The sequence below is a fragment of the Uloborus diversus genome, chromosome 8, assembly GCF_026930045.1.
Source record: "Uloborus diversus isolate 005 chromosome 8, Udiv.v.3.1, whole genome shotgun sequence".
Classification (NCBI taxonomy): domain Eukaryota; kingdom Metazoa; phylum Arthropoda; class Arachnida; order Araneae; family Uloboridae; genus Uloborus; species Uloborus diversus.
This window is the reverse complement of record NC_072738.1, coordinates 25408987-25433731: the sequence shown is the minus strand read 5'-3', so window position 1 is coordinate 25433731 and position 24745 is coordinate 25408987. Positions and strand designations below refer to the sequence as shown.

The window sequence follows — 24745 nt, the reverse complement described above, 5'->3', positions numbered from 1 at the left end:
GTAGCTCAAAAAGAATTTAAGGAATTGTGTGCTAATGGGAAACAAAAATAAACTACAAAAGAATCGACAACGCCAAGTGGTTCAATGAAACCGATGTCAGCGGTCTGGCCAGAGGATATTTGGGTCCGTTAACGGACCCTTCACAAAAATCCGATCAACCAAAACGGACCTTTCACAAAATCCTGATCAACCAAAACGGACCTTTCACAAAATCCCGATAAAAAAAAAACGGACCCTTCACGAAATTCTGATAAACAAGATCGGATCTGTCAAATTGTTTATTGAAAGAGCAAATCTGAAAGCAAAATAACTCATATTTCTGTGTATAAACCGATAATTTTTGGAACCTTTTTTTAAAGTCAAATTAGAGGGATCAGCTTATACAAAATTAGCTTATTTTGAAAAAAAAAAAAAAAAACGGCACTCTTGGGATGCTCCCGCAAGCCATAAATAACTGCTACTGCCAAATATATTGGTTGTTTGTTTTATCACAGCTAATTAGCAGCAGTGTTTTTGTAAACTTTTCTGAAAAGGCATTGGTAAGCACTTTTCTCTGCTCATGATTTAATAAACAATAATCATATATATCCGCGAAATGAACTTAGAACTGCAAAGGGATAGTAAGGGTGAGGAAAAAATATGATCGCTTCAGATAGTGTTACCAACTTCAAAATTATCACCACTTAGCATCTGGCGTTGAACCTTTATAATGACTTGATTAGAAAATATTCTCATCATTTTGCCAGCTTGTCAATATTTGCGTTTTTACTGTGCGGGTGCGATGTTTAATTGTTATTTTGGGAGAAAATTATATGGGTTTTGATTTTCGATGCTAACAAGGATGATTAACTTTAAATAAACTCTTTTAATTACCGTTTTTTTTTCTTTAGATTTCTACATTTTGAAAAATGCAATCTTTTAACATCCGATATGAGAATCATATTTTGTTCTTTTTTCAAGCTAACTTCGCTTTAATAGGATTCAAATAAATGAAAAGTCTCTTTATTTCTGTTAGAACTCTCATTTCAAGTTTTTAAAGCAAAATTCCATTTTCTGTTATGAGTCAAAATTTAAAATGCTAAATAGATGGTTTATTTTATTTTTTGGGTCAACTGTGTCCACAGATATTAATGAAATGTTTATCATATTACTCTAAAATGCAATTTTAAAATAATTTTATCAAAAATATTTCTTTTACAAGCCGTTTTTATACTTTTGATGCCTTCACTTTGAGAATTGCGATCTCTTTGCATCCGCTATGGGAATCCGAATTTTCGAATTTTTAATGATTATTACGCTTTGTTAAGAGGTAAACAATTGAAATATCTTTTTATTTTTGTTAAAATCACGGAATTTAAAAGTTTTAAACGAAATTCTGTGCTTTTTAAGAGTGTCTTGGGTCAAAAAGTTGAATGCGGAACTCTATTCTGAATTTTATTTATTTATATTTTTGTTACAATTATTTTAAGTACTATACAGAAATATATCTAGTATAATTTAAAATAATGTAGAATGGTAGATAAATATTGATACTTGAAAGACCGATGCCCCCCCCCCCCCCCCGCCAAATATCAGAAAAAAAAAAAACAGAATGATTTTCTCGACATAGAAGAGGAAAACACTCAACTTTAAGTTTAATTGATGCAGTTTGTGCCATCTCTAAATTCTAAAATTTCGTTTTAACAAAAAAAAAAATTTTTTTTGCGAAATTTTTTGATTTTTCACAAAAAACGGACCCTGTGAAAAATCCTGGACAGACAACTGGATGTGGATCTCGAAGAATTAAGTACTGTGCCTACAACTGAAGATGCTTATCCAGTTGTTGGCATGGAAGTCTTTGTAATCTGTTGTCCGAGGATACTCTACTTTAATATTTTTTTCGCATACCTTTCATTATTATAGTCTTTGTTGTTATTATTGTAGTCTTTCATTATTAGATGATACTTATACCTGTATTTAATAAATATTGAAAAATAGTAAGATTTTTTGTAAGTACTAAAATGCACGTGATATATGAGGGGGTTTGGTTAGTCTTCAACCTCACCATGTATCACCAAGGTGGAGGGAGGGTTAAAAAATGCCAAAAAAAAAAAAAAAAATCACATGATTAATGGACGGCCCCTTACCTGTTTTTCTCTAGAGACAAATAATAAGTATTTATTAGGAAAATCATGATTTTGTTTAATTTTCCTATTAGATTTAAAATTTTATTAATTTGTGCTTAGGTGTAGTCTTAAACCCATCTTTTCAGTAATAATCATTTTCTCATTAATTTTATGATCACAAAGTTTCATATTACTAGAACTCAAAACTAAATCAGTCTTTGTTTTATGTATGTTTTGCATTTTTATTAATTTTATTGTATGATTTGTTAATTACATCCTTATCAGTTGCAATGGCAATCATATTTTGATGGTAGTAAGTTCCATACAGTGGATAATTACTAATGTTAAAACTGTAAAAGAAATTTTAATTGCTATATTTCACATGTTTTTATGCAGTTTTAATACTTCACCTAAAAATCTCTTCTATCTCCAGCTCTTCTGTCCAGCAAAATCATCAATGATTTATTTTCTTGCTAAATGAACTGGGAGTGTTCTGAAAACTCATGTCACAGAAAAAAAAAAAATCCTAGTTTTAGAGAAATATTTTTGATCACTAATCTTCAAGTTCTTTTAAGTATTTGTTAAATTCAGTTGAAAAAAGAACTCTAGTAAGTTGCAAAATTTTATTCTTTTAAACCATTTAGTTTTAAGTACAGGTAGTCAAAAAGTCTGACTGATCTCACATTTTAATAGTTTTTATCTTGTACCTTACAGTGCAAAAACTAGTTTATTTGAATTGTTCTGTATATTGAGTTATGAGATCCTCTATAAACAAATTATGGGTTTGTAAACCTTGAAACACTGCAACCCATTTTTCAAAAACCCAGTTTAAATTGACCCATTAATCGTCCCCTGTGCATCAAATATTTTGTAAGGAACTTGACCTTCTGGAGTTTTTTGATGAGTTTGCTGTTTCTTAAAATCTTTGCTCAATTAAAAATATTCTGTACTATTTTAATTTTAAAATGTAGAAATTTCTTGAAACTCACTTATTTTTTCTTTTTAAGAATCGATTCAACTATATTCATTTAAATAAGCTTCTGCAAAACCATAATGCTGCAACCATAATCCTGCAAACAAGCATTGATAGAATACAGTCGGACCTTGATATAAAGCCACTCCTCGGGACTTACTGAAACTGACCTTATAGGCAGATTAATCGAAACTGATTCATAAAATAAGCAAGTATATGTAATTGCCCAATTAATCTGTAAAATTTATTTTGTTCAAAACTATCAGTTTATTATAACTCTTGTTTGAGTTGAACCAATCAAAATTAATGGATTCAATAAAAAAAAATTTTAAATTCAGAATTAAGTTGCGTATAAATATGTTCAAGCAAAGTACTGATGTGCAACTTATGTTACTCAAAATAATCCAAAATACAGGACTGCAGCAAATTTTCTAATTTTTGTATAATGTTTTACTAAGGTTTTTATTATCTGGGGGGGGGGGGGAAATCATTTCTCTCAAGCTATTTAAAAAAAATCTTATGATATTTATGCTCTGAGTGAGTGTTTCTACTTGCGTCAACATTTCAGTATCACTGTCATTATTACATTCTTCGTACTTTTACACTACGTTAGTATAGAAAATAACTTTTCACCACTAAAAGATCACACACCCACGGAAAACTCTTGTAATTCAGTTTGTGTGACATTGAAATCCCTCAAAAAAAAGTCGGACAAAAAAGGACCTTATTATCAAATATGGTATTCAAGACTTGACCATATATCCCATGATTCATAGCATATAATTCCTATTCAATGAGCGAGAAGTGACCTCATTTGCAGAGTGATTTTATGTGGGGGTGACTTTGTATCAAGTTCTGACTGTAATGATGTATATCAGTGGTGTTTCCATAGGGTATAACTCTATATACCCCGTATACTCTCAAACATTTTTTAGACATATAGCATATATCCTCAAGCTTTAAAAATTTATAATATATATTGTATATGATCGCATACACATATTGTGCATAGTGGATTACTGTTAGTATACCCTCAGAAAAATTAATGGGAACATCACTGGTGTACATAATTAAGTTTTAACTGCTGACTCTAAAATTTAATAGCTCCACTTTTTCTTTTTTTTAATTTCTACCATTATTTTACTTTTCGAAAATATTTGGCAATATTTAACACTAGTTTGGCACTTTGCTTTGTTTCATATTTTCGTTTTAAACATAATTTTATGTATTTTTCTTCTTAAATCTAATTTTAAAACACCCATGGCATCATGACCCACCGGTGGGTCACACTGAGCTTTCCTAGTAGACATGCGTGTCCGCTGGTGGGCTACCTGCTATGGAGCATTATATAGCTACTGAAAATCTGTGTACTGGAGGCACTTTACATTGTAACGGTATCTAAAAAAATTAATTTTATGTCCTTAGAAGTCATGTTGTTGCAAACCTGTTAGGAACAGTTTAGTAAGTTTATCCAGAAGTTTAATAAAATTAATCATTAAAATGGCAGACCAATCAAAAATTGACTAGAAGCCCAAAAAATGGTCACAAGCACCAGTTCGATAAACATTGATTTAGTTACAGGGTTCGTACGGGTCATGGAAATCCTGGAAAGTCATGGGAAAAAAAAATAAACAGATTTCAGACCTGAAAAAGTCATGGAAAATTAATGTTTTCATTAAAAGTCATGGAAATTTATTTCAAGTCACATGAAAAAATGTCTTGAGCAGTAAGAAAGTAACAGAAACTAAAAGAACATTTAAAATCTTCAGTGATTTAACAGTAGTGCATGTAAAATCTATTTACACTGAAAACTGAACCATCCCAAAAAACGAATCTGAGTTTTGGAATCCTATTGCTTCCGCTTGTGTTACAGCCATCCGCCTTTTTTTGTAATGTGGTTTTACTGCTGGGATACCACTTATTTAGAGTTCACAATTATTTTCAGCGCATTATATATTTTTTTAGAACTGGACTTGACGTTCTAGATTTTGCCTCACCCACTCAAAAAGTATAACTCAATTGCATATGAGTTTGTTTCAACCACTCATAAAAAATCATTATTAAACTTGTCAAAATTTATTTTAATTTGTTAAAGGCTTAAGAAAATAAAGGTTTAATCAGGCTATAGAACAAAGAAATAGGGAATTCTAATACTTAAAAAATATTAATTTACTGAAAAACGAGGCTTTACTTCAATGAATGAAACTACTGTCGTTACGTACATTATTAGGTACACTGTTGACACCAAAGTGCAATATTTTTAGGAAGTAAATTTATTTTTGAAAACTTTGTAATGACTCATTCAACCTTTGTCCCATTTATTAATATTCTGCCCCATTTATTACTACAGTAATACCTGTCTAAGTTGACCACTTTTTTTCAGGCACGGAATTTGCCCTTATCATATAAATCAACCACCTGTTGAACAAGTTGACCATCTGTTTAAGTTTACCACTAAAGTAGTGCACCAGTATTTATTGATTTTGAACATCTATACATTCCATTCACTATATTTTTACCTTACTTAAATTAAAAAGGTAGTTTTTGGTTCTGTACTGTTCGCTGATGTTTTTTTTTTTTTTTTGTCACAAGTAAATGTTTTGATAAGGTAGTGGCATTCACATAATAGTTTTGCCAATACCCATTGCAGAAAATTGGCAAATAGTACTATTCTCATCGTGTAACAAGGTCATGAAAATTTTTTTAGTCATGAAAAAGTCATGGAATTTTTTCATCCAAATACAGTATGAACCCTGTAGTTAGCAGTTTTACAAACTTTTCATCAACTTGTTACCCTTTAAGCTTCTTAAAAGTTGCAGCTTTTCTTTAACACCTTTAATTCTCTGAAAGTTTCAGATTTTCTGTATTAATATTAAGATAAATTTAAAAACCAAATAGGCATGGAATTATGCAATAGGAGTCGAAAATGAAGTTGGTTTACGATAAAGTACTGTAAGTAGTAAGATGCCACAAAGTAATTTCATGATGCACGTAAAAGCAGGTACTTTGAATACAGAAGGTACTATTAGACTGGATCTGTTTTTATGAAGGGATAGATTTTAGCTGTGATCTTCAAAAATTGTATAATTAATTTTTATGATGACCACTTCTTCACCTTAAAACTGACTATAAACTTCTTACAAATGCCTAAATTTTCACTTTAAAGACAGTCTAATTCTATTATATTTCAAGTTTGAGAGCATTTTAAATACCTAAACTTTATTTTTATGAAATAAATACACTTACTGTTTACTTTTTTTATTTATTTTTTATTTTATTTATTTATTTATTTTTTTGTAACAGGTCATACTGTTACTACAGTATGGGAGGAGAAGTTGTACAATAGTCGTCTTACAAAATCCAAGGAAGAATTCATCGAAATCATGAAAAATTTAAACCTTGCATATCCCAAGATGATAGGTATGTATAGTTTTTGTTTTACGGAATGTCTTTGCATTTTGTATTTTGATTCAGTTCATTCTTTAAGGGATTTTTTTTCTTTATTTACTAGTGGCACCCGCACGGCTTTGCCCGTAATAGAAAAATAAAAGGTCTTTTGGTTTGCCTGTATATTTACAAATAATGTGTGGTGAATTTTCTCGCCAATTGGCTAGTACCCACGTTACAGTTCCACGTTATGATAATTTCGTATCTCGCCAATTGGATTGTGCCCATGTTACGGTTCCACGATATGATAATTACGTAATTTATGATAGTTTTTTTCTTAAAATTGGAATAGAAAAAGAACCGCATCGAATTTTCGAAAAATCGCTTCGAGGTGCACACCCCCATGCTACATACTAACTTTGTGCTAAATTTCATGAAAATCGGCCGAACGGTTTAGGCGCTATGCGCATCACAGACATCCTACGGACATCCTACAGATATCCTACAGACATCCAGACATCCTCCGGACAGAGAGACTTTCTGCTTTATTATTAGTAAAGATTAAAGTTGCATTGGAATTGCATTAGAGGCCTTCATTTTTGCCGACCTAGTATGATCCCCCAAATGGCATCCAGTCTTTATTGTGCCACTGTTAAGGCCACTGGTGTAACTATGTACCACATGACCCCGCAACGCGGTGGGGCCCAGAGTCGGAAGGGGCCCGAAAATTTTTGAGCTTTGTTTTCATTCAATTTTATAAAAAATGTCCGCAAATCAAACTTAGTTTCAAAAACTTATATAGGTTATGGGGCCCCCTTGAACCTCAGAACCTATCGACGTGGATCCCCGATTAAGATATCGGGGGCCCCAGGACAGACATTTTTTCGGGGCCTTTTTGCAGCCAAGCATTACAATTTTGGCCATTTGTTCAAACATTTTTAGCCAATTTGGGGCTTCCAAATTGCAGGGGCCCAAGACTGGCTTATTCAGTATTCGGCCCATAAGTGGAAAAAAAGGGGCCAACAGCCCACTTTCTATGTGCGAAAACCAAACCTTGGCATGGCACGGAACAAAAAGTGGAGAGAAAGGAAAATCCCTGAAAAAGAAAGGGAAAAGAAGGAAAAAGTCCTGACCATAAGGGATCTTGAGAAAGACAGTCAAGAGAAGTTTTTTTGTGTAGGATCTGGATTTTGTGGGGGAGGGGGGGAGTCGGAAGGGGCCCGAAAACCTTTTTGTGTTTATTTAATTTTATTAATTTTTTCCATAAATTAAACTTGGTTTGAAAGCTTATATTGGTTCTGGGGCCCGATAGGGCTATAATATCATTCAAGATCGTCTAAAATTGAGTTTTTGGATCAATAGTAAAAAAAATTTCGGGAGAGAGTCCTGAAAACCTTATCATCTTATCATTTTTAAATATGGTCCACGTTTGCTTTTCTAGGGCTTTTATTTAGAAACATTTTCAGGGGAGAGACTCAAACCCTCCGTCATCTCAATAACATCGAAAATTGCTCAAAATTTGGGGCTTTAAAACTTTGATTTAAGAAAAAAAACCCGGGAGAGTCCCGGAACCTTATCGTTTTTGTCAGGGTTATCAAAAGCAATTCAATTTCAGAAGTTCAATTTTGAAAAATTTCCGGGGGAAAGCCTCCAAACCCCCGTTTTTTAAAATTATCGAAGATCATCTAAAATTGCGCTTTGGGAGCTTCGATATCAAAAAAATTCCTGAAGTCTTATCTTTCACCCCCTGTCCTTTATATAGCATCCTAAAAACGCAGAAAAAGCAGTTCGAGACTTAGAATTAAATCCTAGCGGAACCATACTACACTTAACAATCCAACTGCTTGCTTTTGCAGATGACATTGTTATTATTGGGCGAACTAAGCAAGCTGTTGTTGAAGCTTTTACCTCGCTTGAGAATGCAGCAGGTAAGGTGGTTCTAACCATCTATGAAAATGAAACTAAATTTATGATTGCATGAAACCGAAATGTAGATACTGCCCCTTTGAAGGTAAATAACTAAACATTTAAGAATGTTGAGCAGTTTAAATACCTGGGCACAATGATCTCAAGCTGCAATGACCTACATATTGAGATTAAAAACAGGCTATCCATGGCTAATAGGTGCTTCTATGGCCTTAAAAAACAATTAAATTCAAATTACATCAGCATTAAAACTAAAATAATTCTATATAAAACATTGATAAGACCTTTTGTGCAGTATGGGAGTGAATGTTTGGCTCTCAACAGGGCAGAAGATAAGCTTTTATTGCTTTTTGAAAAATCTACAAAAAGTATGGTGAACCTAACATCTTAAAGGTTATAAAGGCGTCTCGCATTAGATAGCTGGGCCATATATTTCGATATGCAGGTGCGTTCCCCACGAAAAAGGTCACATTCTTCAACATTGAAGGAAAACGCCGAAGAGGGAGATCCCCTGTCAGGTGGCTGGATGGGGTAGAAAAGGACTTAAAAGGAGTAGAAGTGAACCAATGGAGATCTATTGCAAGGGGATAGAGTTAGGTGGGAAAGACTTCAAGAGACTGTCTTGGCCTGCAACAGGCTGTAGCACCAGCGAAGAAGAAGAAGTGAAACGCATTTGTGACCACTTTCGATAATGTTAGAGCAAGAGATGAGGAAGTTTGGAACTTTGCCCCGAAATTTTCCGAAATCGAAGACCCAAAAAGATGTTTTAATGATGGCAAACAATTACATTTTAAATACTACTTCAATTTTGAAAAATTATGAAGAAGGTCCACAAAATTTTCCCTCTTTTTAATATTGTGTTTTCGGAACTTCCGTTTCGAAAATTCTTGGGCAGAGTCCCCAATTCAACCCCTTCTTCTAACGTCATCATAGGTGGCCTGCAATTGCATTTTTAGGAGTTCCATATAGAAAAATTTCTGGAGCCGAGTTCCCCCAATTTAATCCTTTCTTCTAACGTCTTTAAAAGTGGCCTACCAACTGCATTCTTGGAAATTCCATTATTAAAAGTTTCTTGGGCAGTGCCCCGACACCGTTTCATTAAACTAACAAAGATTTGTCCAAAATTGCGTTTTAAGAACTTTAATATGATAATACTAGTCAACCCCTGCGGAACTCTGCACTGTGCTTCGAATTGTTTCATAAGGCATTTCGCTCTTTAAAAATTTCAAAGGAAGAACATTATGAAGAAGAATCCAAAAAAAGAAAACAGAAAAAAGTAAGCGCGCAAGAGAAGGCATGTAATTTGAAGACATCAGTAACAAAACCTCGTTAAATACAACGTTGTGATAATTTGATCATCGCTCACCTTTTGGTCGTACGTATTTTCAATGCAAGCATAAATATAATTAAAAGTGTGGCTGAGTAGTGACTCGTGAAAAAGCAGAAATTGTGCATGTGAAAAAAACAGGTTGTGGCAAATACAGTCCTGCCCATGTGAGCATTTGACGGGAAAAAAGAAACATTAAAGAGATATTTATTGACACTGGTTCGAATTGGCGCCATTCTGATTAACAGCCCGACAAACCTAGCAATTGTGCCTTCCTTTTCGAATGCTATTCATTGAAGGAATGTGTAGTAAAAAACAGCAATAAAGCTTTTTGCCGAAAAAAAATAAGATCATGCGTCTATGTTTTGTCATTAGCCAGCATGATACGATTTAAAATGATTCGTAAAGCATGGAATTTGATTAAAGAATGACGAAGATCTCACGTAGTGATTGAAACAAACATTCTAGAGAAGTAATAAATTAGATTTAAAATAAGTGTTTTTATTTTTGAATATTGAACTATTTCTCATAGCAGGCCGCTTTAACCGTTACGGCTTAAATGCCCGCACATGTTTCTGTTTTAATCGAACACTTAAAATCAGGGTGGCGACAGATCAGGGAGATCAGGGAAAAGTCAGGGAACTTTATCACTCAGGGAAAAAATCAGGGAAATATCAGGGAATTTTGAAAAAATAACAAAAAATCAGGGAAAATTGATCAAATGAAGAAAAAAAAAAATTTTTTTCCTTGCAAAATGAAGTACTTTGATTCCATGCGAATTTTCAGCCTATTATTCGTTTTAAAAAAGTAAAATTAATAAGGTGCGATTACACATTGCCGAATATTTGTGCATCTTTTTTCCTCAAGGTCAAAGTATTCAATCTTAGGATGAGCTTCCTAAGATTGATTCTGTGTCTGTAAAGTTGTTTATTTTACTTAGCTTGAACTTTTCTTCACCCATTCCATGCTATGTAAAATAAATAACCCTACAGGCAAAGAGGAAGCCATCATTAATGACTTTGCTCCCTTGCTTTTACTCATTGTCTTGAAGTAATTAGCATACTGTTATATCACGATTTCAAGAAAAGATCTTTGTTTTCTCAAATTAATTTAATTGCTAAAATTAATTTGAATTAATTTAATTGCTAAAATTAATTTGACTTAAAATCAAATTTGTTTTTTTGCCATGTTATTATTCCCTGTTACTTCAGATTACTCGAAGGTTTTTTTTTTCCAGACTTTAAAAACTCTTTTATTTTAAAACCATATACATATATATTTTGAAATTAATAATTGTTTTTGAAATGTTGTTTTGTGATATTGTTTGTAACTAAAGTAATCTAAGATTTTTTTCCGACAACTAATGAAATCATTTGAAACCGAGTTGTGTACATAAGTAAATATTTTTCTTATTTTTTAATAGTTAAAATACTGTGTTCATTCATTAAAACCTAAGTTCTTAATTAGAGAATAGCTCAATATGACTGGTTGTTGAAAGATTTCAATTTGTTTTACATAAATGTCTATTCTGCCGTGTGTTGGTAAAGGGCAGAAACTGCAAAGTATTCTTTTTTATTTTTGCATTTTTGTCATCTATGGTACGTTACCTTTATTGTACAAGCTCGCTTATTTGGTTTCCGCTGAAAAAAAGGCGGGAAAAAAACGTCTAATTCCAACATTTTCCCATTGTTAGTACTGAATCCACTACACATTTCTTCAAATATCTCGAAAACTAATTTCTGCAGATACTGCTATTTACCTGCACACGGTTCAGTATTTTTTTACTTAAGTAGAACTACATTGCTTCTTTACTTTAACTATCACTTGTTACTCTTGCAGTAACAATTATACTGCTTAAAAGCTCAGTTCAAGATTATTTCCATTTAAAATTTTTAGTTTCATCTTGATTAGATATGCCTTTAAGAATGGTTTTAATAATTTCTCAGAATTCTTATTTTAACTGGTTCCTGGAAGTTAAGTTTTTGTTTTAGATTTCCTATAATATTTCTCTGTCAATAATTTAATAACTATTTTTACCAAAAAAAGGAGCTTCTTTTCAAAATATATTTTTAATTAACAGCCTAAACCGTTTTAAACACTGCATTTTATTATTTATGCAATGCTTTTCAGGTAGGGTTTAGAAATTAAACCATTATCATTCGTAACATAAATCAGGGAAATTTGGTGAACTTAATCAGGGAAATCAGGGAAAAGTCAGGGAACTTTTTTTTCCAGTTCCTGTCGACACCCTGAAAATTCAAAACCAAAACCAGTTGAACCGAGTCCGTTTTTTTTTAATTTTTCGAACGTAGACAAAAAAAAAAAATTTTTTTTTCCAGCAGAAAGCAGAGGAGTAGAAAATGATTTCTTACTAATGAAGTTGATAATAATTTTAATGTTTTATATCGTATTCGCGCGAATAAAAAATTAAATGTTTAATGGGTGAAACTCGTAGCTTTAATTTGGGGTAGAATTTTTTCATTTGTACAAAAGGTCGAACACTGCTATTAGAAAAATCTACATTTCAGCATACAATAAAAATGATTTTCTACACAAAAAGGATTCTCTTGAGGTAAATTTAATACTTTTTTATGCTTACATTATGATTAGTGGTCTGGATGGAGTCAAAGCTTTTTTAAAAAAAAAGGAAGAACACCCTTCGATTAACAGTCAACTTATCTGAATGATAACTGTAGCCTGCATAAAGAAGTCGAAACACCAAGTAGCATTCCCATCGCATTTATTTTGTTACGTGTGTTATCTGCTGTATGTTATAAGTACCTGTAATGTGTAATATTAATCTAAATTTGCTATTATGTCGGACAGCTCGAGCTTGCCCGAAGTTCAGTTAGTTTACAGCCGAATGCTGTACCGAAAAAACTTATCAATTTAACCGAACCACTAAGTCCAGTGCTTTTAAGCTTTATTTAAAAAAAAAAGAAAAAGAAAAAAAAACCCACACACACAAGTTAATTTTATTTTTTTCTTCCCGAAAGCGACGTTAAAAATTGGAAAATTGTATTAGAACTTTGGTTTAAAAAAAAAAAAAATCTGCATAAGAACTTCAGGCTGCATCAAGGTTTTGCAACAGCAAGGGGCGTTTCTGAAAACTTGATTTTTCGACCGTAAGTCTATTTTTCGTCATTAGCTGGCCTGATAAGTTTTGAAATGAGAGGGGAACAATATATAAGATGAGATATTGAAGAGAAATGTTTTTATTTTTGAAAAATTTTATAATTTGTTACCGCAGGCTGCTTGAACCGTTATGACTTAGATGGCAGCACGTATTCATCATTTAACAGCACGGTTTAAAATACAAAATAGTTTGAACTAAGCTCTTTTTTAAGCGTAGCTTTTCGAATGTAGTAAAAATGTGATAGGCTATTTGTTTTTTTAGCTAAAATGAGTGAATCAGCTTAATGCTTGCTAGTAACTCAATAAATACAATTTAAAGTACATGAATATTTACATAAAAGGTATATTTTTCTATAAGAAACATTAATTTTAAGTCTATATATTATAATAATTATGATAAAAGAAAGTAAACGACAGTGATTTGAGGATGCAGTAGTATTTAAAGAGATTGAAAATATCGGATATATATCAAAATATCCGATATATATCAAAATATCAGATATTTTTGAAAATATTATCATATTTTCGAACCCTGTGAAGCAATAAACACAAAATTATTTGTTGGGATATTTTAACGAAATTGCAAACCAGCTACAAAGTCTCAACAGAAACCTCTGCTCGAACTGAAACAGGAGAAATCGACTATTATCTTTCTTAGAATTGTTATTAGAAAAAAAAGTCTTATAAAAAAAAGATATGAACAATTCTGTTTTTTTATGGAGCACAAAGAAAGAGAGAGAAATACCTATCAACTGAAAATGCTCAACAATTTTTTTTTTCCTGCATCGTAAACTGTTTGTACAGAAAAAAAACTTTGCTCTGTGAGCTATATAACTGATAACATAACATAGAATAATTTTTAAAATGCCATTTAACCAAAATTTTAAGGATAATTTTTGTGCTGTAAACTAGGACAACATTCTTTCATTCCTGAGACGTTCAACATGTTAGTCAACTCCACCTTGGCAACATAATTCGGAGCTAGCTCTCTGATAATTTATTTATTTATTTATTTGCTCTGAATATATTTAAAAAAAAAAAGGCTACCAAAAGTCGAAAGTGGCTACCATTTTTTGTGACTCAGGTGGTCTCTGGCTAGTATTCACAATTCCTAGACAAGAGCTTTACTTTTTAGGAATGGATCATGCTCAGAGATAGGAAACTTCAGAAGCTTGGCCCAGAATTTTTTGAAATTTGAGGCTCTAAAAACGCAATTAAAGAAAGGAGTGGTAAATTCTGAAGCGCTAAAAGCACTTATCCTGATAACACATGTTAACCCTTACAGGCGCAGGTCATTAAAATTTTTGAAATATAATTAAAAAACACAATGGATGGGATAAATTGGTTATCTAGACATAGATTTTACAGTCAAATTTTTTTTAAATTCACCCCCTCCAGCTGGGGGGGGGGGTGTCCCCGTTTGTGACCACCGCCCTCCTAGAGCAGAAATTGTTTTCTGAAGTGGTTATGTTTACCTCGTATGACAATTGGAGTAATTTCAAATATTTTAAGCTCTTAAGCATTTTTACTAATTATTTCAATAATTTATGCCATTAAAAATATTTAGAACACAAAATTCAATATTTTTACTATAAAAATTCCAAGATAAACATGAAGTAAAATTCAAGAAAGTTCATATAGATTATATAAAATTATCTAAATAAGCAACTTAAAATGTTAAAAATATTTTTGGCACATTGTTCTTGCTTTATGTGCATTCCTTTTGTGCTATAAAATATTAAATGAAAAAATACGACTGTATAATACCATTTACAGAAAAAATAATATCAAAGCTAATAATAAAAAAAGTATACAACTGTCTGGTAGAAAAAGCAGATCTCAAATGTGTGCAGTCATGGACCTTGAAATTCACCTGTTCTGGGTCAAGAACCCAAAATAAATATACAAAAGCCCATTGTAAACTATTCTTTTGGTCCTCCTTTTCTAAAATGTATCAAATAACATCTTTCACCCACAGCAGTGAGATCAATGCTCTAGACGGGCGGTGTCCACTTTTGGGGACACCTGGAAAGAAACTTTGTTTTTGCATTCAAAAATGAACTCGAATCTTTTGCAAAATTATGATTGATTAGCTCAGGATTCCTGAGGGAAAATGGTTGACTAATTTAGTTTATGGTGTAAATTTTAAAATCTTGAAAAAAATATTGTATTTGAGCTTGAAAATCGAGGTATTTTAAACAAGAAATTAAGCCAACAAAAAGATTCATATTTAATAGTGCTGCCATCTGTGTGCATTAAAGAGAAATAAAAGCAACTGATGCAGCGATTTTTGGAGTTTTAAAGAAAAAACTTTTTTTTTAATAAATTTTTAAAATTGGTGTCCTTTTTTGTGACCACCGCGCCGGAAAGGGTTAAAGTTCTCCTTTGTAATGTTAGGAAAATTAATTTTTAGTCATCTCACTCTCTTTGGAATTGCAAAAAGTAGGGTAGACTGGGGCAGGTTCATGCAGATTTTTTCAATGAATTTTCTAATTTTTATGTTTTAACTTAGGAAATTTTAGACACTGAGGTTTTATGAAGCAATTAATGGAGTCAAAATTGATATATTCAGTTGTTGCTCAGCTTGTGTTTTTAACTGTTAAAAAAATTATTTTTGAGTCCAAGTCATTTGCTAAACTTGCCCTGGACACGGGGCACGTTTGCGCATATTTGTTTTGACACCCAACATGGTTCAGTTAGTGTTTTGAATACAATGTCTAACCATTGGTAAAAAAAAGCAAATTTATTACGGCTAAATAGTGTATAAAGTTGAAGGGCATGAAGACAACCCTATATAATTGTAAGCTATAGGATACAAATGTGTAATTTAATTTAAAATTAAATATTAAATTTCAAAACTAAATAGCCGGAAAATACAAAAAAGGTTTCAGACAGTTTGGAGCGAAAAAAGTGTCAGTGGCACGTTTAAGTGAGACACAGTAAAAACGTGCGTAAAGGTGCTCATACGTCGAGACGTTAACTTGCCCCGTCGCCAAGTTTGGATTTATTTTTGATGGGCAGAAAAATTTAATAACATTTCAGTTCATACAAATACAATTCTCAAAAAAGGATAAAATTCTGCTAATTTTTATATATTTTTTTTCTTACCTAAGTATAATTTATTCACAATCTTCAAAACGTTCAGCATAAAATTTACTCTACATGGTTAGTACAGTAAAATTAGGCCAAAAAACGGCCAAACCCAAACATCCAAAAAAAAAAGGTGAAACCTGTTGCAAATTACTTCTTACCCTTCCAGCAAGAAGGGGTAAAAAGTCCCAGCACTTTGCGCGTCGGGTTTTGGGGGGAAGGGGGTGGGGGGGAAGAAATAATCCTCTATTTAAATAAAAATAATTTCTATCACTTAAAAAAAAATTCTCAAACCTCGCAGAAACCACTCTATAATAGTAAAACAATAAACTCTCACGAAAAATTCTAATTAACAGGGGTGCACAGGCGGGGGGGGGGGGGGGGATGGGGGGTCATGGAGCAGCTTTGCGTCATTGGAATTTTTAAGGCAGTTTTTTCAAGGGGTATTTCTTTCTTTATTGAGGACTTTTATTCTGGATGGGTACACTGTCACACTTAAGGGGTGCGCCATCGCTTTGAGGGGGGGGGGGGGACCCTGAATTTACATTCTGAAATCAACTATTGCAGTGAAGTTCACGAAAAAATTTCCCTGACTTAAACTTTTCCAAAGTACAAAATGCCTCACAATGATATGGTAATGTCAGAATGATAATTCTAAAAGATCTAAGCGAGCTCAGTAACCAAATTATTTGGACTGGAGTTATTAAACTGTTTAGAGCGCTGGAAAACAAAATTCCTGTGCAGAATAAAAAAAGTCCAAACTGACCAAAGTTTCCCTACTTCTTCTTGATTAACTTACTTCAACTTTTCTACAATCTTTTGCCATCACCGTAAGGGTGGGACAAACCGAAATTGCCAATAGTGAGACGGGCAATGCTGCAATTCTGCACCCTCTAAGTCGGTGGGGGGTTCTCATTTGCAAACACCACGCTACCTCTCTTTTATGCAGCTGGTTATGTGAACTATGCTAAATTTAGGGGAACTTATTCTTGCAACACTATCTGAAACTTTTGAGTACATTATGCGATGAAAAAAATTTGATCACATCAAACATATCAGCTAAAACATCAGCTATCCAACGATCTAACGCAGTGACAAATTCAGGTGGTCTAGAACCTATAGTGATTCAACGATAGAACAAGTCTTGATGAGAGCAATGAGCAATACAACAATAGAATGCTAAATATTTACACCTTCTTCTTTCCTAGTTTGGAAATCACAATCCGTTTCTAAAACCCCCAGAAGTTTCCTTCCTCTCAAGTTGGTTGTGGTATTGCTCGCTGATGATAAGGTGAGTTGGGATGAGACCTTTAACGTTCGGGTAGTAACATCAAAGGATATTGAAGGCAAACAATTTTGTGGCATTTCTTCGTAAAGTAGGTAAGCAGTTATGTCTTTGGCTTCTGTTACGAGAGTAGTTACTATCTGTAAAGATGAGTAAGCCCAAACCATCTTTTACACCGAATGGTACGAACAGTAAAGATGGAATAACAAATTGCTAAAAACTTTTGCTCCGAGTTATGCGCTGATCCTCCATCATCAGTATTCGATGAATCTGGTTTCAGAAGGAAAGAAATCCTGTATCGTTAAAGTACTATTATCTGAAGCAAAAGGTTCATCCAACATCACAGAACGAACAGCTGGTGTCATATATGAGGCAGTGAGAAGCAAAGGGATGTAAGCGGCCATATTCAAGTTTTGAATAAAACGCGTTTAAAGATAAGATCCTAGGTAGGCTTTCATTGATTTTCTTTTCTAAATCATGCTGTATAGAAGCAATTACCAGGTCTACTAGTACCATTTCTTGCCCCAAGATAGAGGAGAGGTTCACCAACCATTTGTTTTGGTTATCTCCAAATTTTCAATTTTGCCACTTACATCCCTTTTTTCTCATTGCCTCATATGTAATAGATGGAAGATACCTGTTTGATCATATTTTTGGTAATGATATGTAAGCTTCAAGGAAATATGCCAGCAATGCAGTGTATAGGTCACTTGTAAGTATGGGAAAGCTAGGGTTATTTTTGATGGGTGCAAAGAAAGCACCACAGAAATATAATCCGCGTCCTAATTACAACAGCCAAGCCTTCTGCTCTAGAAGACTTTCTGCGTCTCAAATCTTGTGCTTGCTCTGAGGAGTTCATTGGATATAGTGAATGTGTGAAAAGTCTGAAAGTGGACTGAAGTGCTCAATTATATGCACAAACTGTGTTAGACATAGCTGCAACAATAACGATTTTGCTGAGGATCTAGATTCCAAAAAACATCTTTGATAGCGAAGACTTTTTGTTACAAGCTTAGGAGAAATCATTTGAAAGCAAAAAACAATTCAGCGTTATTTTTTTGGCCAATTAATCAAATGTGCACCATCAGAGGGGGTGGGGGGGGAAGGATAATATTTTAGTATATAATTTCGTTTTGGGACGTGAGCTACTGTTCTTATGGGGTTGACAGTCCTGATTTAATGCATTTTAAGATTTGCATGAAATAATACTTCTACTTGAAATAAAAGGTGGGGGGGGGGGGAGGTTGCGGATTTAATTTAGTTGGTAGAGGGGGGGGGTGCTGTAGCTTTGAGAAGAGGTGCACCATCGCTCTTGGAGGATGGACACACTTGATTTCTAACAATTTTCTTAGCATAAAATAATGTTTCCATATGAAATGTATGGAGGGGGGTTCGGGGGTACTGCTTCGTTTTATGGGGATAGGGGGGCTCTGTAGCATTGGTGGGTTATGTCATCCCTCTTGGGGATCAAACACCTTTAATTTCATGCTTTTAAATTTAGTATAACATAGTATTCTCACTTTAAATTTACTCTAAAAATTCTGGAAAAATACCCAAAACAGCAATTTTTAGATGCCCCCCATTCCAAAACCCGACGCACAATGGGGTGGGACTTTTTACCTGTTCTTATTCGGAGGGTAATAAACAATTTGCACCAGGTTTAGCTTCTTTTTTTTTTTTTTGATGTTTGGGTCGGACCCCTATTTTTACTGTACTAGGTAGAAAACAGATTATTCTTTCTGCATGCTGGGCCAAAGCTCGACTGATGCTCAAAAACTTGTGAGGGTATTTGCTAGGGAGCAGCATCAATGTGTTAGGACTGTTGGCTCTCCAGTTATAATTCGGTTTGAAGGGAGGGCACTGCTTAAACGTGCTCGGGTCTACCCTATTATTTTTTGAAAAAAAAAAAAATGTAAAAAGAAGCCTTTAAACCTTTATTGTACTTTTTCATTTAGGGAGACTAGTGAACTGTCAAGAGGGGCTTAGCCCCTTAAGCCCGCTGTTCAAAGAATGAAATTATTTTTACTTTTTAGAGCAATTTCCAGCTGCAGTTTTTGTAGTCGGTTCTATTTTTATTTAACATTTTTTTGTAGTGTCGGATGGTCATCAGATAGTGCTAGTGATTATAAAAATTTCATTACTCCTTGATGAATAATTCTGGTGAAATATAATTTAGCTATCAAATATTAATGAACCAATTAATTAATCAAAATAATAATTTGATACTATTTAATTATATTTAAGTTTAATTTTTACAAACGACATAATAAACATAATTTTTAAATGCTATTTACCTCCTTGAGTACATGTCTGGACAGTGGCGTAGCCAGGATTTAATTTCGGAGGGAGTCCAGGAAAGCAAGGAAGTTTTTTTGGGGGGGGGGGGGGCATAGGCGGATTTAGGCTGAAATATTTGGGGGTGCAACAATAACAGGGAAATAAGGAGGGGGGGGTATTCCCGGAATAACAAGGCAGTGGCGAAATCAGAAAATAATTTTAGGGCGAGACACACTTTTAAGTCTGAAAAACGCGATGTAAACCACATTTAGTAAGATTAGGGGATGGGCAATTCTTAATATTTCAAACTGCAGAAAAAGTCTTAAACGAAAGTCGATATTAGAAGCAAATGGGTGAATCCAGCTACTGGTTTGGAATGGGATTCACGTCCCAGAAAAAATTTGAAATAGTAGTTTTGAAAACTCAGTTTTACAGTTCTTGGTGATATTTTAGAGGCAAGAAAGGTACGTGTGGCTCCAAGGCTATTTTTAGAAATTTTAGTCTTATAAAATGTGATTGTAGTCCATGTTTATAGTTTGGGTTATGAATGAGGACTCATAGACTGTCTCCAACCGATTTTTTGAAAAGCAGATATGTAATAATACGTAACCCCCTCCCCCATGCTACCTCTTTTTTACTTTTCATAATTGAAGTTCCAAAACTACTACGGAGGACAATTTTTAATGCTGTTACCGGATGGGGTGTTCTGGAGCTCTCCTCTGGAAAATTTTCGAAAATGAAGTCCTAAAAATGAAGTTCTTCTGCAATAATTCATGGTATTAAAAAAATGGATTCTCCCACTGAAATATTTCAAAATAGTAGTTTTCACAACGAAAATATCAACACTCTTTGATGATAATAGAGAAAGGGGGGGTCAGAGGCCCTTGTTCAAATATTTTCCAAAATTAAAGTCTTAAACACATGAGTGTAAGACCACATTTGGTAACGTTAGGGATACTGCAATTTTTCAAAATTGAAGCTCCAAAAACGCAATTTTAAACGATTTTCGATGTATCTAGCTGATTAGAAGATCTTCCTTGGAAATTTTGCGAAAGTGAAGCCCAAGAAGCGAAATTTGAGGTACTCTGTAATAACTTTAACTGGAGAAAGGACTTTGGAGAAGAAACATGTCTAGGACTAATAGAAAAAATAAAAACGAAATAGAGAAAAATAAAAAAGGGGGGGGGGGAGATATGAAAGAAAGAGGATTGTGCGAGAAGGCACACAATTTACCGCCAATAATCTGAAGCTGTTGAAAAATTTGTGTCAATATTTCTTTTTGAAAGAGAAATTAAGATTTTTTCCCAATATTCTTTTTTTTTTCATAAAATAACTGCGTTTTCCCAAAATGAGACCTTTTCTTCTCTTCAGTAATAAGGAATATTTTTTTAAAAACATCTACTCAGCATTTTGTGGGGAGGGTCACCAGTCTTGTGCCCCTTCCCCCTGGATGCACAACTGCTGCAAAATGTCCGGAAGTCCTCCTTCAAAAATTTTTGATTATTTCCCTTAAAATTGTTGGTTTTTGGTTGATTTCGGTGTAGACTTTATTGATCAAGTTTCTTGCAATAGCCTTGGTTTTTTTTTTTTTTTTTTTTGACTTTATTAGCCATTGTTGTTTTAAAATAGAAGAATTTGTATTGATATACGAATAAATACCCAATAACAGAACATGCAATTATTCTATACAATAACTCAGCACTGAACAATAAATTGTTTGAGAAGTTTCTTTATTTGCATGAAATTATTTTTTTTTCCAAATAGATAAAATTACTTTAATTCTTAATATGAGCACAGTTATGTTTTTCTTGCACTAGCGACGTATGGTGATACTGGATTCAAGTAAATTTACTAGTATAGCAGCTATGAATTTTTTTCCCCCAACTGCGTTTCTGAGTGAAATATACTAAACTATTTTTTTTTCAAAACCCAACCAAAAATTTTGGGGGTGCGGCACACTCCCTGGCACCCCTGTAAATCCGCCTACGGGGGGGGGGGGGGGTGAGGAAATTTGACAAATTGATATGAAGATCTTCTTCAAAATAAGCAAAATAGATTTTTAGAAATGAAAATTTCATTTAACTGTTATCAATGACAAGTAATAATTTGAATTTAAAACAAGCAGCAAAATTTAATGCAAAATAGATTCTCCGCTTCCCCAGAAAGCCCATGCAGGGACAAAATTCCAAGAAATTTGGAGGTAACTAGACAAAGAAGAAGTGCCTTTTGTTAAATTCTAAACAACTATATTCTCAGAATTTGCATCTACTTCAATGATACAAGGGTAACCAATGTTTTGGAGACTGCAGAGAGAAATATTTTCGCACACTAGGGAAAAATTGAGAATCATTGCAATAAAGCTCTGTACATTACAGCTCCCACTCATTTCATCCCCCCTCTTCCCTCGCCCATTTTACTTTATCAATTTTCCCTTCAATTTTCTTTTATTGGTACGTTATATATTGCACAAGAGAGATTTTTATGCATATTTTCTCTTGTTCCATTTTTTTACTTGAGTAAAATGCTTGTTTTCAATGGAATGCATTTTTTTTTTTTTTTTTTGAACAATCATATATTTACACTTAGTCATTTCGGAAGGGGTCCAGAACCCCATGGACCCCCCCCCGGGGGGTTATGCCTCTGTGTCTGGTGTACCTTTGCCTCTGACCATGTCCCTCCCCGAAAAAATGCCCCTGCTGTGGCCTTATTTAGAGAAGCTTTTTTCGTGGTGTGTTACCATAACTCTTGAACATATAGTATAACCTCGATTTAATGATTGTCAAGGAACTGGAAAAAGTTATCGTTAAATTGAGGAGCATAAACATTCAATGCAGTCAGGTCCGGTTCAGGGAAATGTATCATTAAATTGAGGAAATTGTTAAACCGGATATCGTTAAATTGAAGTTATACTGTATTTATATAAATGGAGTTTCCTCTTCCTGTTTTGCATAAAGCCATTCTCATATGCTTGGAAACAGTTTTTTTGATTGTCCATTAATCTTTAACATTCATTTCAGATAAAGCTGTGCCAGCCAATATGGTTTGTGGCTATATTGATGAAATCAATATTTAAAGGATATATTTTACCTTCACTTTACTAGAGATTACACATGAACCTCTAGGAAATTTCGATAGCAACTATGCATTTATTTGTTCATAGAAATACAAAGACTTGTTTTTTAATAAAGATGTATATCACTGTTATTTGTTCTCTAGAACAAAATTTATCTGTTGAAGCAATAAAGTTTTATAAAATGTAAATGACTTATCTCTACAAGCAAAAGATACCAGTTTGGTACGATTCTGCATCACTGTTTCGCTTATGATGGTTTCAGCGCCATATTGTCATACTCTCAATTTTTTGAACATTAATTTAAGGAAACAAAATAAGCTGGGAAGGAATTATTGGGATTTGGTGCTCTAGAAGTTTGTAAAAATTACTTAAAAATTTAAACTGTAGGTAAAATATTCACATGTGTACATGGCATGATTACTACAATAACTTAAAGCAGCAGCTCCCTGTCTTTTTAGGCCAGTGGACCACCACTTTTGTGAAAACTTTGAGACCCACTAAGTACAAAATATGCAAGTAAAAACTTAATGAAATAATGAACACCTGGTGCATATGTTTTTTGTTTTTTTTTCCCGATCAAACTGCATTACTTATTATACTTGCTCTGGAGGTGTATAGTAATCTCTTCCAGGGTGTGAAAAAAAAAAGTCTTTGCGATCAGCGAAAACAACTTATAAGAAACTTTGTAGCTGGGCCATGTCCAAGGGTGGGTTTAAGGGGTTAAACATCTCCCATTGGGGAAAAAAAAATTCAAAGTTAAATGAAGAAAAGCAGACATTTGATCCAAAATTAACTTTAAAGCTAAAATTTGTGTGCAGCATTTTTTAAAAATTCTCTTTGAAGTTTTTCTGCATTCTGTCCACTCATTATCAACCAAAATCATACAGAAAAACTGATGGAGGAACCGCTGAATAGGCTGTCAATGCAAAGCATTCACTTTGTTTAAGTGCTTCTTAAAGGTGGGTTATTATGACTTGAGCATTGCACAAAAAGAGAAGAGTATTGCATGTATGGAGATGCATAGTAATTGTTTTTGGCAATGCAATTTGCATCCGACACCAACATCTTCCTATTTTGTTTTCTGTGCATTATCTTAGAATGCAAAATCTGAAAACGTATGTCTTAAAAGAATTTGCGGGATTTGTTTCAGTACTTGTTGCAGTATACCGCACAGTAAACAGATATTACGGTTTTAATCTAAACAAGCAGTAGAAGGAATAAATATTCAGCTAACTAGTGCAACCAGAATTTACCTTCTAGAAGGTGAGGTTAATAACGAATCTGACATGATACAATAGAACTGGTAATATTACTTAAAACCAAGGCTTCTGGGTATTTGGAACATGCCCCCCCCCTATGTCTCTAACTCTGACCATAAAACAGGAAAGAATCGTTTCGCACACTGTTGTGTTTTCCTGACAATGTAGGTAAAAATGAAAAAAAAAAAAACATTGAAACCAAAACCCGTCCCTTTATGAAATTCTGGGCACAGGTCTGCTTTGGTGTATATAGTTTGTTTTGGTTTAGAAGGGTTTTCTTTAAGGCAGTTGTTGCTGAACCGACCATCGGAGCGGGATTCTGCATCCGACCTAGAAACTTGCGCATGCACAAATCTGACACTCTCAACGGATTGCTACGCCTCGCGTGGTTAAGTGGTTCCAACCACTTCCGACCATCGTGCGTAGAAAATATTGTATTTTCATCGTTGGAGAAAAAAGAAAGTTGCTCGCCCAACCAAGTTTTGTTTCTGATATTTACTGTACGCTGATGAAAAATAAAAAAGAAAATTAATAGTGAAGTTTTGTTTTTCTTAAGCAAAAAAGCTATTTGTTAAGCGTAATGATGCCAAAACCCATTACGAAATTATTTTCTGTTCTTCCCGTTTTTTTTCCCTGCCAAAGTTGAATAAGTATTTGGAACAATTAAGTTCCATCAGCTTTGCGCAGAGGCAGTGTCATAGCCAATGAGGTTCTACCGAGGCGTGACTATTGCTAGTTGAAAACTTTTCCCAATACCCCGCCATGTCGACGTGAAATACCGTCGGCTTAGGCAATTTTTGGATACCCTTTAGGGGGTTTGAGATGAAAAAGTTAGGATGAATGTAATAAACCGTTAATGTGTTTACAAACAGTTGATTTGGAAAAGACATTGCCTCTCTAGCAATTTC

At 33.7% G+C, this 24745-nt stretch overlaps 1 protein-coding gene and 1 non-coding gene across 2 annotated transcripts in view; both read left to right on the top strand.

Annotated features, from left to right (window-relative positions):
- The window catches only part of LOC129228289 (uncharacterized), a 44722-nt gene extending 21965 nt beyond the window's left edge, over positions 1 to 22757 (top strand). The window contains exons 6-7 of the mRNA XM_054862965.1: positions 6382 to 6498; positions 22523 to 22757. Of these exons, the coding sequence (XP_054718940.1) occupies positions 6382 to 6498; positions 22523 to 22578 (173 nt within the window). The 3' untranslated portion in view covers positions 22579 to 22757. The remainder of the gene's footprint in view (positions 1 to 6381; positions 6499 to 22522) is intronic.
- A 1755-nt stretch (positions 22758 to 24512) lies between these two features.
- Positions 24513 to 24653, top strand: LOC129228803 (U4 spliceosomal RNA). Its single transcript, XR_008580987.1, has one exon. It is a non-coding gene; the product is annotated as a U4 spliceosomal RNA (small nuclear RNA).
- The last annotated feature ends 92 nt before the right edge of the window (positions 24654 to 24745 follow it).